Source organism: Sminthopsis crassicaudata, chromosome 2 (assembly GCF_048593235.1).
Source record: "Sminthopsis crassicaudata isolate SCR6 chromosome 2, ASM4859323v1, whole genome shotgun sequence".
In the NCBI taxonomy this organism is placed as follows: Eukaryota; Metazoa; Chordata; class Mammalia; order Dasyuromorphia; family Dasyuridae; genus Sminthopsis; species Sminthopsis crassicaudata.
Genome location: NC_133618.1, coordinates 489500691 through 489518378, shown reverse-complemented (window position 1 = coordinate 489518378; position 17688 = coordinate 489500691). Strand labels below are relative to the sequence as shown.

General features: G+C 37.0%; 1 protein-coding gene across 7 annotated transcripts in view; it reads right to left on the bottom strand.

Moving 5' to 3' along the window:
• Positions 1-17688, bottom strand: part of FTO (FTO alpha-ketoglutarate dependent dioxygenase) — a 458508-nt gene that overhangs the window by 45863 nt on the left and 394957 nt on the right. Inside the window, exon 9 of one of the 7 annotated variants that reach the window (XM_074293418.1) lies at positions 5239-5356. The exons of 5 other annotated variants lie outside the window; for them this stretch is intronic. In XM_074293418.1, coding sequence (XP_074149519.1) covers positions 5272-5356 — 85 coding nt within the window. In that variant the 3' untranslated portion in view covers positions 5239-5271. Of the gene's footprint in view, positions 1-5238; positions 5357-17688 lie in introns of those variants that run through there. One more of the 7 variants, XR_012486834.1, reaches the window with a different exon arrangement.

The window sequence follows — 17688 nt, the reverse complement described above, 5'->3', positions numbered from 1 at the left end:
TAAACGGAAATAAAAAATCATCGGAATCACCACATGTTTCTTTGTGTGTCTTTCCCTTATCTAATATAAAGTAATAACACTGACGTTTCCCACCCCACCCAGACTGGGAATGGACCCTCCAGGGACTCAGAGAGCTCCATTGTGCATCAGTAAATGCAATGAGAATAAATGCAAGTGGGAGTGGGTTTCAGGGAGAGTGATGCCCGCTCTGCTGTCCATCGAAAGCCAATAAATCTCAATGCTTCAACAAGAGATGAAAATGGTTATCTCATCATTGCAGTGCCAGGGTGAAATTTTCTCTGAGCCAGAGTATTTTTATAGATGATTTATGTCTGGGAAGGATAGTTATTTAGCAAAATGGCAGATAATGATAAATAGAAAGTAAATATGAATACCAGCAAGGGAGTGGTACTTAGCTACAGCAATAGAACAAACAAAATACTTCCATAAAGTACATGCCACAGATAATTGCCATTACACTAAAACCAGCATTCTTCCATCAGTCAGAGTACAAATACAAATGAACCCATCTGACTTTGGAGGCGACTGTTTTCTATGATCTAGAACTTGCACCTGGGGATTCGGCTAGTTTTTACTGAAGGGATAGTTGTGTCTAGTGAAGATCTACTTTGAGAGTCATTCATTTTCCCTTTTTATTTTAGCACTTCTCCTTTTATAGTCTGCATCATTTAGTTGTATCTACTGGACTATCTAAAGAGCTGAAAGTAAAAAAGGCGGTGCGTTTGGAGTCAATTCATGGGATGGAGAAGAGGCCAGAAATTAACCCAAGTGAATTTGCAGACCACTTCACCAATACTGTCTTTCATTCTCTTTATGAGATGGCCACATTGTTAAGTGAAAAGAGGGGTAGGGAACAAAAGAAATTATTCATGGAGTTTGCAATGGAAGGGAAGTCTAGTTTAAAAATAAACAGAACTGAGTTTTTGGAGGCTTTGAATAAAAGATAAGATGACTGCACAGAGAATATGTCAAAATGGAATGGGAAAAGGGTTATTTATTTATTTATTTATTATACTGAGCCTCTACACAAGGAAAAAAAAATCTAATTATAGTTTTAAATGTCCAAAATGCCATGTCCACCAAAAGCCCGATGCTCATTAGTACTAGTAATTAACTTTACAACTGTCAACACAAACAGCACACAGGCTGACAGATAGATAGTAGCTCTGAGGGTGCTAATAAATCCGGAAATAACAACTTGACACGCAGATGCACAAAAGGATGCAGGTGATAAAGAAATGTTGACATCAAATCTAATTATCTTCCAAACGGCCAACTACAGCACAAGCCACAGTAATGCACTGTTATTGCTCGTGACGAGCCCCACTGGAATGGCTCTTAACCACTGCATACAACCGAGCTTTTATAGCCTCTTGTCATATCTAGTGAGGACAATATCAAAAAGGAAATTATGAGTGCCGTGACCCCTCCAAGTCAAAAATCCAGTGATGAATATGGGCTCAGCAAGGCACAGCAGATCACCCCCTCACGAGCTCTAAAGCTGGGATGATATATGACATTTTTATCAGGCACTTTCTCAGGAATGTCACCAAGAGGGAAAATAAAGGCCCTGCAAAAAGATGACTAGGTGAATTATGCAACTGTAATTGCCGATCATAACCTGATATGAGTTGAAATTGCTCTGTTTTCATATTGAGATAGCATAAAATTGTCGGGAAATGCAATGGCTCCTTAATGTGGGCTAGATGAGTCTAATATTCTGATCATTTTTCACTCGGCTGCAAGGTAAATCGTGCTTCTTTAACACAACCACCGTGGCCCAGGGCAATCTAGGGGCCCAATTTTATACTTGAATTGAGCAAATATGTGTAAACTACGATTTTTCATATTTCCTGCATGCATAAGAAGATGAAACATCTTTATCATCTGTATTGTCTGGCTGAGCTTATACAAAATATTAGTTTATCTCCCCTTCTTTGGTTCATTCCATAAGCGAGACACATAGATCTGAAGGACAGGCAATATTCCATACACAAAACAAGTCCATCTTTTATACAGTCTCATTTCACAAGTTCTTCTATTTAAAACAACAACAACATCCCCATACATACACAAAGGCAGTAACATCACATATGGGAGGATTGTAATAAAAGGGAGAAAAAAGAAACAATTCCCTTGCCATCCTAGTCTTCCTTTGTGCATACTCTATATGTGTCCTGTTAGGGTGAGGGGGAGCCAAGAAATCTTCTGTGTCTCACCTTGCTTTTCTCTTTTTCACCATTCAAATCAGGTTATGAATGGATCAGAACAGTGGCAGCAGTCTATCCTGTTATAACACAGGTTATGGAAAAAGAAAACGAATATGCTCGCTTTACATGGGCATTGATTTTCTTCCTCCTTGAAGATGTCTGCAAACATGGCAGCCAGATGAGAGATCTGTCATGACTCTGTTGTAACTAGTTCCATTTCTTTTCCTTTTGGACTATAACTCCACTCACGGCTGCAGGCCTAGGTAAACCTAGGTATAGCAGTGTGATAACTGAGCAAAAGAAGGGCTGTTGTTTTTTCTTTTACCCTCTCTCCATTTACGTTAGAGTTCTCTCTTCTCATACAGGGAAACAATTAGTTAAGTACTGTCCAATCATTTACATATACTATCCATTACTGCCAGAGGTTTCTGTCTAAGGCTATTCTTTAGCAGGAAGCAAATTTCAGGAAGGCATTATGTTTACTTCATTTTCCCCTATCAGTTTTATATGAGTTGTTAGGGAAAAAATGCATTTTATTCAATCTCATAGATAGGAAAATAAGAATCAAAGAAAGCTTGTAACAGACTAGTTACTTCTACTATTACTACTACTACTACTACTACTACTACTACTACTACTACTACTACTACTAGGCTATATCATACTGAAGCCGGAAACTCTGACAACAGGAAACATAGCAAAGGAAGAAAGGTCATTGAAATAGAATATTTCATTAGTTAGATCCTGTCATTACTTGAACTGTTTTATCTATATCTATATATTTCCAATTATGTAATTACCTATTAATCTGGCTTCAGTTGACACTGATAAGTAAATCTGAAGACACTTCCCAGGCACTGAAGATTTGGAATCCTATAAAAGAAGTGGCTATCAGCATCACTTCACAGGCTGAGGACCTCAAGGCCAGAAGGGGATGAACTTCACAGTTTCCCAATATTAATGTCATATTTAGCACCTTCATCCTTCTGTTTGAAAAAAACCTCATGAGTTGAGCCAGAAAGAGAAAGTGGGTTTTTTGACAACTAAATTCACTCGTTTCCTTAAAACCTGTATGGTGGTGGGTTGGTTGTTCCAATAAATGATATAACAAAAAAAGGCAAGCCTCCAAACTCTCACACATGCTAATTTAACACAATTACTATTTTACTTAAAAAACAAAGTTTAAGAAAAAGTAAAACAGAAAGAGTGGGTTTAAATGAAGCTTTTGTAAATCAAAGAATCTGTCTCTTTCTTGGGGAATATTTATTGAATTGCACATACTCTGTGTTATTAAGAATTCTGATCAGAGGTAAACATGCAAAACACACAGTTAAAGGGATTAAGACTTTGTTAGTGTTTATGTTATCTGTTTTTAATTCCTATATATCCCATCTTTATCTCCACATTTCAACACTAATTGCGAAACAGCCTTCACTAGCAGTAATGAGCCCCTAGACCTTTCCAGACCCCCAGACATAGCTTGTTACTATAGATAAGGCAACCTTTAACAAAGTGAGCATATCTGGATCAAGGTCTTTAACTTTTTTTTTTTTTCCACTTCCTTTTACTTACCTGGCTTTCTGAAGGCTAAAACACTTCACTAATTCATGTAGTTCATGGTGATACTCAAATCTACAGAGAGAATCCTAGTTCAGCTGGTTTCGGAGTCTTTATAAGAAAATGAGTATTCTGCTATTGGTTTAGGTATCTGCTAAGGCTTTATAAGCCATTTCATCAAATCAAAGAGTCTGAAAATGAAATTCAGCACCTAAGCAATAATAGCACATAAGGAGGATTTGCTCAATAGAAATCAGGAAATGGGCCACCAAGTACTACCGAGTTATTATTACTGGTCTGAACTGCTTGGAATAGTTAGTTATTTCTTGATAAGTCAGAATAAAAAGTTGATTATTTATCTCTTACTTTCCACGAATTTTCCAAGCTGCCCATTTGGTACATAGTATCTGCCAAATTTTGCTTTTACTAAAACCATAGGAAATGCCCAGGGATGGAAGAAAGAAGGCTCATATCATTTAGGATGGTCACCTGAATTCTGCTCTTATTCTGCTTTGATAAGAGAGAAACTGGGATATCTCCTTTTTTTCCCCTTTGACCCTAATTTTTCACCTGGACATTTCCATGACTTTAAAAAAATCTCCTACCACATTTCTTACTTAACCTATCTTTTTATTACCAAGTCAGTCATGTCAAAATGATGCTTATTTCATCTTCTGGCTTCTTTTTGTATGTCCCTTAGTGAGACTCCATACAGTGACTGTTGCTAAGCAACTATATATCACAGCAGCAAGTCACCAATTGCTAATTGTCCCCCAGCACTTTAGCTTTCCAAACCTGGGCCACCCAGGACCACAGTGGATAGCTGAGAAGCCCAAAATGCTGCTCAGTAATTTAGTATCTCGTACTAGGGAGGGAAACAGAGATGTTAATAACATAATGAGGATTTACCACCAGCATGGCAGCTGTAAGGACTTGCTGCAGCCTGATAGCCACCAAATAGAATAACTACAGACTCATCAGCTTGGCAGAAGCCTCATAAGTGTATTCTTGTTCCTGTTCTGTAAACAAATTTGGAGTATGGTCGGAAACATCTGCATATGTGCACCGATGAAAATGTAAATACTCACAGTTCATAGACACTCACCTTCCTCATCACTGACATCACCGTATTTCTGGCACTTCAAGTTGATGTGAGATCTATTAGTAATCAAATTTCAGCCCGAATTTTATGGTTAGTGTAACAGAGTTAATTTCTCTAATGCTAGCAATTCATAGAAAGGGTCTCTTGTGGCAGCACAAACCTGGGATTCACAGCAGCTGTCAGAGAAGACTCTGAGGAATTCCTTATTAGCCGGGATGCAACCAGGCAGAAAACTCATTACACAGTGCTAAATATACTTAATCACATCTATTAGAGAAAAATGAACTTGATAATTACAACAAATAACTAAACTGCAGAAAGTGTTCAAGGAAAAACCCACCACAGGATCTAAGTACACGAGGGATCTGGGCTGAGCAGACGTCAGGGCTCGGAAGACGAGTGAGGATCGAGTTGCTTTGTATGAAGGAGAAAATGTCTCAAGGCACATGGCAGCGATTTAAGTTGCCTGCACAAATGAAAAATTTACATTTCAAAAGAGACCTTGTTTATTTGGTATACTTAAAATTTTAATTAGAAAATTCCTCAGTGTATAAATTCTTTGTTTTTAAACTGGGTTCTTGGAGTTGAACCAGAGGAGGGAGAACTATGGTAAACATTCAGTTCAATAAGAGTAGTTACCACAATGGATCAGTAACATATTTCACTTCTCCAGAGCCTGGAAGAAATCTTTCTCCAGCACAGAAGGAGCCCCGAATGAATGCACCTATGAATTCCTCTCATAACTAACCTCACTCAAGAAAGGACTTGACCAACTACTCCCTGAACTCGACACAGGACAGGCAAGCAGGGTTTCTGACTCAAAGCGAAGACCATCCATCCAATGGATTTCAGGCTGAACCAAAGGAGGATGGTAACTCTGGATATTAGGAGTAAGAACTAAATAGCCTATAACTGAAAAGATTGTTATGTGTTAGTTCAGGGTACTACTGGGGAGAAAGAGGGCAATAAGGGGGAAAAACAAGATTACAGAAGCTATTCAACCCATTTTATAGATAGGAAGTCAGAACAAAGTCACATAGTAAGCCAGTTATGAAGCTGTTCTACATAGGTCAAAAGCAATTTCTGCCTATTGGAACTAGAATTTTTTTTTTTTTTTGTCTTCCATTTAGAACATTGTAAAGGAACTATATACTTTCAGAGTAAAGGTTGAGACTATTTCATCTCAAACAAAAATTCTGTATTATTTTTAAATTATTGATGGTGACAGAAGGAAAGCATAAACATCAGTGTATTAGAAAAATCAGGATCATACAAATTCCTGACCTCCATATCAACAAAGGAGTAGGTAGGTATCTTTATTATTATCTCTATTTTATAAGGGAGGAAAATGGAGGTAAAAAGGAGGCTAGTGATTCCTCACAACTTGAATGAAATGATAAACTAAGGCAAAACTGGGTTGTGTCTGGCGTCAAGGACTACCACTCACTCTTTTGTTTTCCTACAGGCTCAGCTGTAGCACTTCATCACCCATCAGTCAACCATGTTGGCTCACAGAAGGTTCAGTGAAGAGGAATGGTGATATTCAGGAGGATAAGAACCTTTAGCAGGCTGTCTCTAGGGAGGAAAGAACTAAACCAGGCGACCACTGGCTTGTTGTTTAGTGCCCCTGCCTTCTGCAAGCCAGATGCCCTGGGAACAGATTTCAGAACCTGGGTCACAGCAATGAGGATCACGGTACTCTGACTCTTTTATGGCTGGGTACAGAGATCAGAGAACTTGGGAGTATCAGCCAAAACAAGCCATCCAGCTGCACTGCGTTTCATCACATATCAATTTTTACAGAAAAGAAAACCATACAAATTTAATCAGCTCTTCATATGGAAATATTTAACTTTTTTTCCCCAGAGTTGTTTGATATTATTGTTTTAAAAGTCAGGGTTTAACCCCCCCCAAAAAAATCCAAGAAGATGTGTGATAGTGGTGGACGCAGAAAAGAATCCAATCCTGGCAAGAATGCAAGTCTCATTTCCAGTAGACTCAGCCATAAATGTGCTGGCGTCTCTGTCAATTGACTGGCTCAATGAAGAACATATTACATGCTCATAACCATAGGGTATGGGATGAGAATGATCTGTCTTGCACACCCCCTCACCCACATTCAAGGAGGGATGGTATTATCAGTGAGAATAATATGATCTCAGTAAAGCTCCTGTTCCCTACAAGTTGAGTGAGTGCTTACTTTTGGCATCTTAAATTCTGCATTTTCCTAGCTGCTCACTCAAGTTTTTGAGATGTTATCAAATGGCTCCACTCTAGCACTTTTAATCATTTGAAAATCTAAAATGCAGGGGAGATGGAGAACTTGCTTACACATACGCCACCTATTAAAGGACTACATGTTCTCTCAGTAGTCATAAAACGTAAAACACCTCTTAAAAGAGAATTCCTTTGTTTCTTAGCCAAGAGCTTACAAGACGACAGTGTATGCCTTTTAAATAAATAAAAATGATTTGTATTAAATAAAATGAAATACTGTATGTATGGTGTGATTTAATAATGAGACACATCAAAGCAAGGGCTGTTTGTAAGCTTAGAGATGGTGTGAGTTGTACCCCAAAGCGAAGTCTTTCCAATAATCCAGGAAATGGCCCACAACTGAGTAGAGTGAAAAGAGGAAGAGTGGAAAAACATCAAGACCTATGGGGTTATTATAAGTGTCTTCTGGTAGAGACATAAAACCTGAGTCCTGGTCATCTGCATTTAAAGACACAAGAGTAATTCTCTGGAGAACAGCTCTCAGTATTCTGGCCTAAATTAACCAATCTATCCTATTCTGTTAAAGTAACTATTTTGGCCACCACCATGCTCCTCATAGATCACAGATCCAGAACTGGAGAAGACCTCTCAGAGGGCATCTAATTCAACACTCTTGTTTTCTATTTGATGAAAAAGAAGCCCAGGAAAATTAAATTACTAGCCCAAGACCATATAAGTGTCATAAATAGGATTTCCACTCTCTCATCAATTCCTTGCCTCAAGATACTTTACATAGCAATGCATTATAATGGTTGTCCAGCTGTTCAATTGTTGGTCCATAGCCTTATGAATGCTCTTTGGATATAATTTCCCCTTGATACTTAGCATCTGATGAAGAAAGGGAGGAGAACCTCCTGTGTACTGAGTAGTCCTCAATAGAGAATTTATGCAGATATGCATAAGAAGCTTACAAGATGAGAGAAGAGTTACAATTTACCAAAAAGAATGAAAACACAGAGCTATCAAAATTTCTCAAACACACAGGGATATGGGGAAGGTTCATTTTTTTCCAGTTCTATGAGATTCATTCATGGCAGTCAACAGGTTAGTCTGATGTCATCAATTTCATTTTACTTTGTACACATCAATTAGCAACTGAGAAATCTGGAGGGAAGACTTTTCAGAACACAAAATGAGAAAACTTTTATGTGAACAATATTGGCAATAATTATCTTTTAGGAAGGAAAAAAAGAAATCCTACAACTCGTATGCAATCATAGACTTAAGGATGTCTATCTACTAAAGGATAACTGCTTTTAAGGGTATGTATTGTATTGGAAATTTCCACATAAAATGAGCTTTTTAATGCATTTCTAAAGTTCCCCATATTTTATGTTGACTATTTTTTCCCCTATCTTTACTAACATTAAATCAGAAAGTTCAGAATTTTGTCACTTAAGTGTATTTGCTAGGAAAATAAAGTAGGAAGTTTAAAGAGGGGGGGAAAAACCTGATCTGGGTATGTTCACAACTCCATTGTGGTTTCAGTCTGTGTTCATGCCAACTGTCTAGTAAGAAGAGAAATTCCACTGTAGTAAGAGTAATAAAATCTTCTTTAAAAGCATGGATACCATGCAGGGAGGAAATGTAAACCTGTACATTGGAATAGGAAAAGTGGTATAAAGTAAAATATGAACTGGAGGATTGGGGATTTGAGGATAATAAGAAGCTCTCTTTTTATGATCTAGAACCAGTCTTCTCTTTTTCCTAAACGTGAGTATCCCAGGAAAGATGTATGCTGTTTTAAAAATGCCGTCTTTACTATTATTTATATAGACACAATATTTATCACCCACTATTTTTATTCCTAGGGAAGCTGATCTCTGAGACAGATGGTTATCAGGTCCTCATCAGGGTGCTTCAAAAGGCTAATGGCAAGGCAAAAGTGGCTGCTCTGGAAGAGATTTGTGAGGCAGTGGAATTATGTGTTTTATATTCCCAAATACCACATTTATTTCTAACCCTCCAAAAAAAAACCCAAAACAAAATTTAAAAAACAAAAAACAAAAACAAATTCAAACCTTAATGGCACCACAAGGAACCTATGTCATTTAACATATGTGGATCTCATCTCTGGACTAGTAGTAGTCACAACTGGCAAATCATTGGCTTTCCTTAAAACACAACCACCACCCTTGGTGATGAATACACAGGGCGCACTGTTCTCCAGACTACCATGAAGAATCTTCTCTGCCATGCAGCATCTACTCAGTTACTTTCACAAAAAAGCAGCAATTAGATGCAAAGAAAAGTCAGGTGAAAATAGCTGGGATCCAGTGACGAGTCACATTCAAGAGCCAGATTGTTTTCATAGTTGCTTAGTATCTTGGATTGAGGGTCTGAGATGGGGGAATGGGGTATCATTTTATCAGGTAATATTTTGATACCTAGGACCAGAAAGTCAGAGAATGTCAAGACCAGTTTCTGGGATAGATATAATATAATATAGAATAATTCTGGGATAATAGCAGGATAGGTTGTCTCAGAGAATATATTCCTACTTCCCTCTATTGCCCCAAGTCTAGACTTGCCTAAATACTGTGCATGGCTGGGGAGGGCCCTCAGCAGATGATGGAAAATCTCTGGCAGAAGTAAAGATCTGAAAGTTGGCTTTATGTGTTAATGAATTAAATATAAAGCTATTGAGACATGTATTTCATTTCACCTAGTGTTCCTAAAACCCCTCCTACCACATTAATGGTGTGTAAACATTGTGGCCATTTTCCTTACCACGTTTAGATTTAATTGCATTCCTAATTGAAAATGAAAATTAATTTGCTTTTGATCAATTCCAGGTGTTAGATCAGTCTGACAGGAGAACAGAACATTTTCCCCTCTCTGAGTGACCACACACGCCTGCCAATAAAACACAAGCATGCGTTACTAGCATAAACAGTGGCCAACTCATCTCTTCCTCAATGGGTCCTCAAAAGCTCCACTTTCTTCCCTTGCTGATTGGCATCATTCGATTTTTTTTAATAAAGGATTTACAAAACTGACTGATACTTATGGAAATAAATTGCTGACAGACTTGCCAAGTTAAGTGAGTAATTAAGTCTGTGGAACTTCAGGTGCTGAACAATAGTGGCTTATACAAAGATTGTATGCAATGGTATCAAGAATAGCCCAGCATCTGGTTTCTTTATCTAAGTACCTTTCTTACGGTTTGGATCTTAATTTTTTACAGTTGACAGCAGTGTTATTTGAGCCAGTCAGTGGCATCTGGCTGCTGGAAAAAAAAAAGAAAAAAAAAAAAAACAACAACTCCATGCACTTTAATTAATTGTGGAGAGATTACATGGTCCTCCAACCGTGTAGTTTGTCATCAGTGCACATTACAGATTTATATTAGATGTTTCTCCACAGTGTCAGGAATAATTAAAAGGGGGTAGGAAATGATGCCAGCCAGCAATGCTTTACATCAGTGGTGAAAGTTTTATATTTATTACAGCCAAACAATTTTAAAAGAAGATGTCAATTCAGTAGCTTGACTGTGCATGGAATACATATCAGGCAGGAGAGGCAGCCAATATTCTACGGCTGCCTGAATAATGAGAGAGGGTTCATGTTTAATCTATCAGGCCTACTAGAATTGGTATGGCATGGCAGAGTTATTAATGACGCAGCATCCCCTTTTCTCATAAAAACATTCACTGAACACAATAAGTAACATATGCTTTTTTCTTTTTGCTGAAACAATCTTTGTCCAACTGTTCTTTATGATCCTAATAAGAAAAGAAGTGTCAACTATATATAAGTCACTTCTTTTGCTCAATTAATTTGCACTGCACAGAAGCTTGGGTGGTTTGTTGGTGGAATTGTCTGGTATAACTACACTATAGTGACTTCTGCATTCAATTAACATATTAACATTGGATTAAGAATTATCTTCCATGCTCCCCCCAAGGTAGTACTTCCTTCCCAGAATAAGAACAAAAAAGTACACAGGTGGTGGATACATCCACACAAAGGCAAGACTGAAGTATGATGACCACTCTCCTTCTCCACTTTGCCAAGACAAGGTCAAGGAAGCTTAATTCTTTAGTTTCAGGTCCCAGAAGTTAACTGCAGCTCTTTCCCTTACCTAAGGTTGGTAACTGAAATCATGAATAACTAACATCAAGGCTTTGCTGGACTTTCAACAAAAATGGCCAGTTTTACATCGAAACTATTTCAGAACAGGACACTATTCTTTCTGCTATGCCTCCAAGAACAGAGAAGGCTACTTTTGGTATCAAATAGATGCCAGACAGCAAATTTCAGGGGAATCATTAGGCTCGTTGGGACTTCAGGATGTGCCTTGCAGGGCAGCTAGCACATGCAATAATCCCCTAATATGCAATGCCTGTCACTTCTTATTTATTAGCTGCTTCCCCGGGATATTTTAATAATTTCCATTTAACTGGTTTTGCCCTAGGGTTGGAGACATCCCAACATGGCTACCCCAGGCCAAGTCTTGCCATTAGTTCTTTGAACTCAGATGGTATCAGGGCAAACAGAAGGGGGAAGCGTTTCTTCAGGCATTAAGTGTCCAAATAGCAAGAAACTTTTTTCAAAGAAAGTTTCAGGAGATTCAAACCTCTGGATCTTCACTGGGTACAGAGAACAGCAATGAGTCATTTTCAGCAGAACATTTCTTGGGAGATTATTACATTGTTTTAATAGGCAAAGCTAGTTGGTTTTTTACTTGATATGATATGGTTTTCAAAAGAGAATCAGTAATTTCTACCATAATTATTGAAATAACGGCAATAATGCAGGGTATTCCAAAAGTCTTAGTGCAGTTTTAAGTTTTAAAAGTTCATTTAAACTTTAAGCTTTTTTTCTTATTTTTTTTGCTGAAACAATTCCTATTCAACTTCATTGTGAAACTAGTCACATTTGTTCACTAGCAACACCTTCCTATTATTATCATTGATTTTAGTCACTCCATGGTTTTGACCTTAGATAAATGATAAAGAGATGCACAATGAGCTTCAAAGACCCAGAAATGAGGAGTTCTACATTTATTTTTCTTGACATTTACTATTAAAACTTAAAACTTCACTAAGATTTTTGGGATACATGACACTTATATATGTAGAAAATGCTTTTACCTTTTCAAAGTCCTCCCATTATAATCCCTCCATTTTATATGAAGTTGCTTTTTTTTTTTTTTTAACTTCACTAAGCTACAGTGAACACAGGAAAAATAATCATGAAACACTAATCACCCTAATATATGACCCTCCTTCACTTTGGATCCTATTAATTTGGATTTTGTAATCCTCTTGTCTGAATTCAAATTTATGTTTGCATTATTTGTGAAAAATTATCTTATTAAGCAAACTCATTATTTAATTCAGATGATACTGGCCATGTTTAGCTTATCTAGTTCTCTTCAAAATTTTAAAACAAATTAACTGTTTCCATGCAAAAATGGATTGTAACCACAAATTAGGCATCCATTTATTGACACATTATTACCGTATTTCAATTTGGAAACATTTCCTCTGACTTTGGTATAGATGATCATTCTTCAAGGATCCACTGGTATTAATATTGCTTTTACCCATACAGATCAAATATCACCCCCTTGCAGTTAACCTGCTTCCTTTGGTCTTTGGACAACAAAATGCATCACCAGACTTAAACCTGAAGTCTTTCCATTTTGGCAAGAGCTTCCAGAGTTTTTATACTCTGTTGGCATTCCTTTCAAGAGGTCAGGGTCCACTCCATGCTATGAGCCATCACTGGAGTAGAACTTTAGGAAAAGTAGATGTATTATACTTAAATGAAACAGTGACCATTTTTAAGAACAGTCCATCATTGTGACTTTGATTAATCTGATATAATGAGTCAACAAGAGTTATTATGAGTCAATAATTTTTTGCTCCCTCTTTTAACCACTTTTGGAATTCAAGTCTACTGATCTTCTTCTTCGCAATAATCCCTTTTGAATTAGCCAAATTCAAAGAGATGCTAGCTTTATTATTTTGGTAAGTGATAATAAAAAAGAAGTCATATTAAATAGTCCAACCCATTGCATCTACTCTAAATAAAAGATTTTCTGGAGTCTGCCCTTCACCACTAAGAATAAATAGCAGGTCATCTATTTTCTTATAATATAGACTCCAATTGAAAGTAGAGTTAACTGCAATGTTACTCTTTCCTCTTCCTCTTCCATACCCCAATGTTATGTGAGACCACAGGGAGAAAAAGACTGGAGCCAACCAGACTCAAACTTCTGGCATCAAATGTAAATGGGGATCATGGGGTTGAGACAGGCAATTAATTAATTGTCCTACATAAGGATCATGGCCAGAGTCTGTACGAAAAACAAACAAACAAAAAAAAAAAAAACCCAAAAAACTAAAGCAGTACAGATTTTGGTCAGATACAAAGAGATATTTCCTGTAGATGTGTGAGATACAACACTAAGAGATAATCTTTTTATCTGCATGAAATGTTCAAAATTAGAAAGTTTATAATCTTTGGCTTTTGTTGTGAATAACTTAGATAAAACTTATTTGTAGATAAAAGACTGGTCTATATCAGCTGCTTGCAAAGCATATAGACTATCCAACATTTATGAATATCTCCTCCACTGGAAGCTGGCTTCAGGACCTTCTCACTGCTTTTAGGGGGATTCTTATCTCATTCTTGGTTTTGTACTTGCTCCAAATCTCAAACTTATCCTTTGGGAGAAACTGGGGAGCTACATGAACATATGTTTCCTGTCATTTATCCTATCATCCATCAAAATCAACTAAATATTATACATAATTAAGCAAATATTATAACTACTAAAAGACAAAGTGTATTATGAAATATCAATTTCTGGCTTCTGAGAACTTAGAATTTGATAGTGGCTTATTAAGGCATATAGAGTCACTTGTCCAACCTCCTGTAAGAGTCTAGATTGGTTTTTACAGGATACAAAGAAAGAACAGTGAGAAAAGGAAGCCAGTTTCATAGGTTTCCATTCTATTCATACTCCTGAATGATAATCAGTTTTACTATGTCAAGTATTCCTTCCAACTTTCTTGTTGGATTATCTAATATCTCCAGAAGTCAACAAATGGCCCTTCAGGAGGGTCATTTAAGATTTCTGATATTATATCTGTATCGGAGAAATTGGCCTTCCTCTCAATGATAGTAGTTATCAACATTTCTTATAATCAGAAATAGCCATTAAGAGAGCTAGCTATGCAATGTACAGTAATTTTCTAGTTGACTAGGATTGAAGTGCATCATTAATGTGCTGGCTAGCACAGAAGACATAGTCCTGGATTGGGAGTTCCCACCAATTAGAGGTATGACCTGAAGCAAATCCTTTCCTTTTTCTCTGTTTCCTACTTTGTAAAATGGTGAGATTAGACTGCCAGAGGCTCTTCAAGGTCCCTCCCAGGATTCTTTGTACTTTGGTGCTTCTATTCTTTGCTGGTCTCTTGGATGGCTTTCTTCTTTTACCTGACTTCTCTTTCCTTCATATTACATTGAGGCAGGAACATTCGTGGCTGAGTATATTTTAATTCTGATCTGTCCATTATTCACAACGAAGACTGTAATTGCAGTACAAAAGACCCATGAATTATAAACAGCTGGAGAGTTTTTAGGAAAGGAGTCAAGTAGGGAATTCTAGAGGCAAGGACAAGAAGACACTGAAGTGTCCACAGCGGGTGTTTTATAAATGTTTATTTATGCAACTGAATGGGGAAGATAGATGGCACAATGGATAGAGTGAGGAGCTTGGACTCATTTTCTTGAGTTGAAATCTGGTCTCAGATATGTACTAGATGTATGACCCCTTAGCAAGTCCCTTAACTCTGTTTGCCTTAGTTTCCTGAGCTGGAGAAGGAATGAGCAAACCACTCCAATATTTCTGATAAGAAAACCCATAAGAGTTGAGTATGATTGAAAAAAAACGACTAAACAACACATTGAATTGAATATATACAATTTACCAAACTTTTAAAAAATCATTTGTCTGTTAAGTAAAGCGTTAAACTAAGGCTACAAACCCTGTGCAATTCAAAAAGTTATGCCATAGCTGGTAAAAGCCACCTTTTTAAAAGTGCAGATTTTTTCAGAAAAGTAGTTTAGATTTAGCAAAAGAAAACTAAACAAGAGGCCTTGTGAAGATAGTGGAAAAGAACCTTAGAGTCAGAAAGCCTTCCATTCAAACTCTGCTCGGCCATTTTAATGCCTTTGCATATCACTTTACCCCTCAGTGCCTCTTTTTCCTCATATGTAATACGAGAGGTTTGAACTACATGATTTCAAATGTCCCTTCTACTTCTAACGTTCTGTGATACTGTATTGCTGATATTTGTGACCAAAAAATGAGATGGAAACTGAGTATAGTGAAAAGAGACTTGGAGAAGAAGTCAGGAGCCAGGATTCTAGTCACAGGTCAGGGAACTATCTTTTTCATCTCTGAGCAAGTTAATTAACTTCTCTGGGATTGAATTTCCTAATTTGTAAAAGAAAGTGATTGGACTAAGTAATCCCAAAAGTCCTTTCCAGTTTTAAAATTCTATATTCTATGCTAATAGCATGTATTGGAAAACAAGTCCACTACATATGAAATTCAACTCATGTCTCTTCAATAAATCTTTGTGCCTCAAAGGGATCTTCCAATTTATTCTGCTCTTCAGTCTGGGACCTTGGAATCTCCTTCATTCCTTGCCCCAAGAATGGGGGTCCAGTCTCTTGGCAGTTTTGCCTCAGTCCGGCCCTAAATGAATGCCCCCTTATGCATACAGAGATGTTAATAGAGATAATATAATGGAATCGGGGAATCAAGTGCAGCCAAAATGTTTAAAAAATTAAAGAGTGAAATATTAGATTAGGTCTAATCTGGTAAATTCAGAATACTGAGGGGGAGTGGGAACATGAAAATGGGATAGACAGCTGAAAACACGAGCCTTTTGTGCTTATTCCTTAATCCACCAACCTATCTGAAAGTCTAATCTATCAGGTATTTAACCATATACCAGAGATATTTCCTTCACTCCTCAGGGGAAGGAGGCAAGGGAGAATTGGTTCCATATGAAACTATGTGATCTCCATTACATTTTCAAATGAAAAGGTTTTAGGCCCTGGATGTGATAATTGTGTTTGTCCATTACACTAACAAGAAAGCTCAACCTCAAAAATAAGGAGATTAAAAGAGAGGGAAAGTATATTTTGCATTCAGGGATCTATTTAATATTAAAGTTTTTTTTTCTGTGTGTGTGTATTATTTTAATACTCTCAAAATTCTAGTTATTTCTTTTAGAAGAACTCCTCTAAGGAAGCTCTAGGACTATTCTACACAAAATTTTTCCCTTGGCTTCCCATAAGTGGAAGGCAGATGTGTTATCAGAAAGGTCTGGAAGAACTATATAGCCCATTGTGTCAATGATCTACAAATTAAGTGTTCTCAAGTGGGGCTCAACATGACAAACCATAATGGTTCCAAAGGAGCTGTTAAAACTTACTATGTCAATGAATTTTCCAATGTAAAGGAATTTAGAGTTATGGCTAAGACATCTTTCTAACCCTTCTCCTCCCCCAACCCATCTTAAGACCCCATGTTCCCCAGGGAGAAGTTGTACTAATCAGCAGCTGGAAAGAGGTCTTTTCCAAAGATATTGAGCTGTAGTAGTGAAGGCCATTTGTGAGGATCCTACATTATCCAGAGCCAAATGGAAGCCCCAACAAAAAGAGTGTTCTGAGACAGAGTACTCTTGGAGAGAGGTAGCATGGTGTAATGGAAAAACCACTAGATTTAGAGTCAAAGTATTTGTGCTTAAATCTAGGCTTTTGCTACTTTCTACCCTTATAAGCATATAACAAAATCACTGGACTTCTCTGAACCCCAGTTTTCTCATTCCTTTTCTATTTAAGTTTTACAATGAGGTTTAAGGGAAATGCACTGGTATTCTCACTACTTCAGTTTACCCAAACATAAAATATTGCCTGGGACTTCTCCTACCCAAATTTCATGTAAGAAATAGCTGAACATAATGGTAAAATATTATGCAACTAGAAGACTATCAATGACATAAAAAAAACTGTAAAAATGATGGACATACATTCTGTTCAATTAACAAGTCTTCCCTCTCCTTTTTTTTTTGTTGCAAGACACTTTGAGATATGATTTTTTTTCCCCTCAGTGGCCTGAGGTTCTTTTATAATCAACATTGTATTTTTTGTACTTTGGAAAAAATCTTTTTCTTCTTAATTTACTCCCCCATTTAAAAAAAATCTTTTTAAATTTTGAGTTCCAAATTCTCTCTCTTTACCTCCCTCCTATAACCCCTTCCTGAAAAATTAAGTAATCAGATATACATGTACAATTATGTAAAACATTTCCATTGGTCATTTCATATAAAAAGGTTTGCATAAAAGAAAAAAAATGAAAATGGTGTGCTTCAGATATTCAATCAATATCAATTCTTTCTCTGGAGGCGGATAGTATGTTTTATTATTAATCCTTTGGGATTGTCTTGGATCATGCTGCTACTAGCAAAGTCATTCATAGTTCTTCATCAA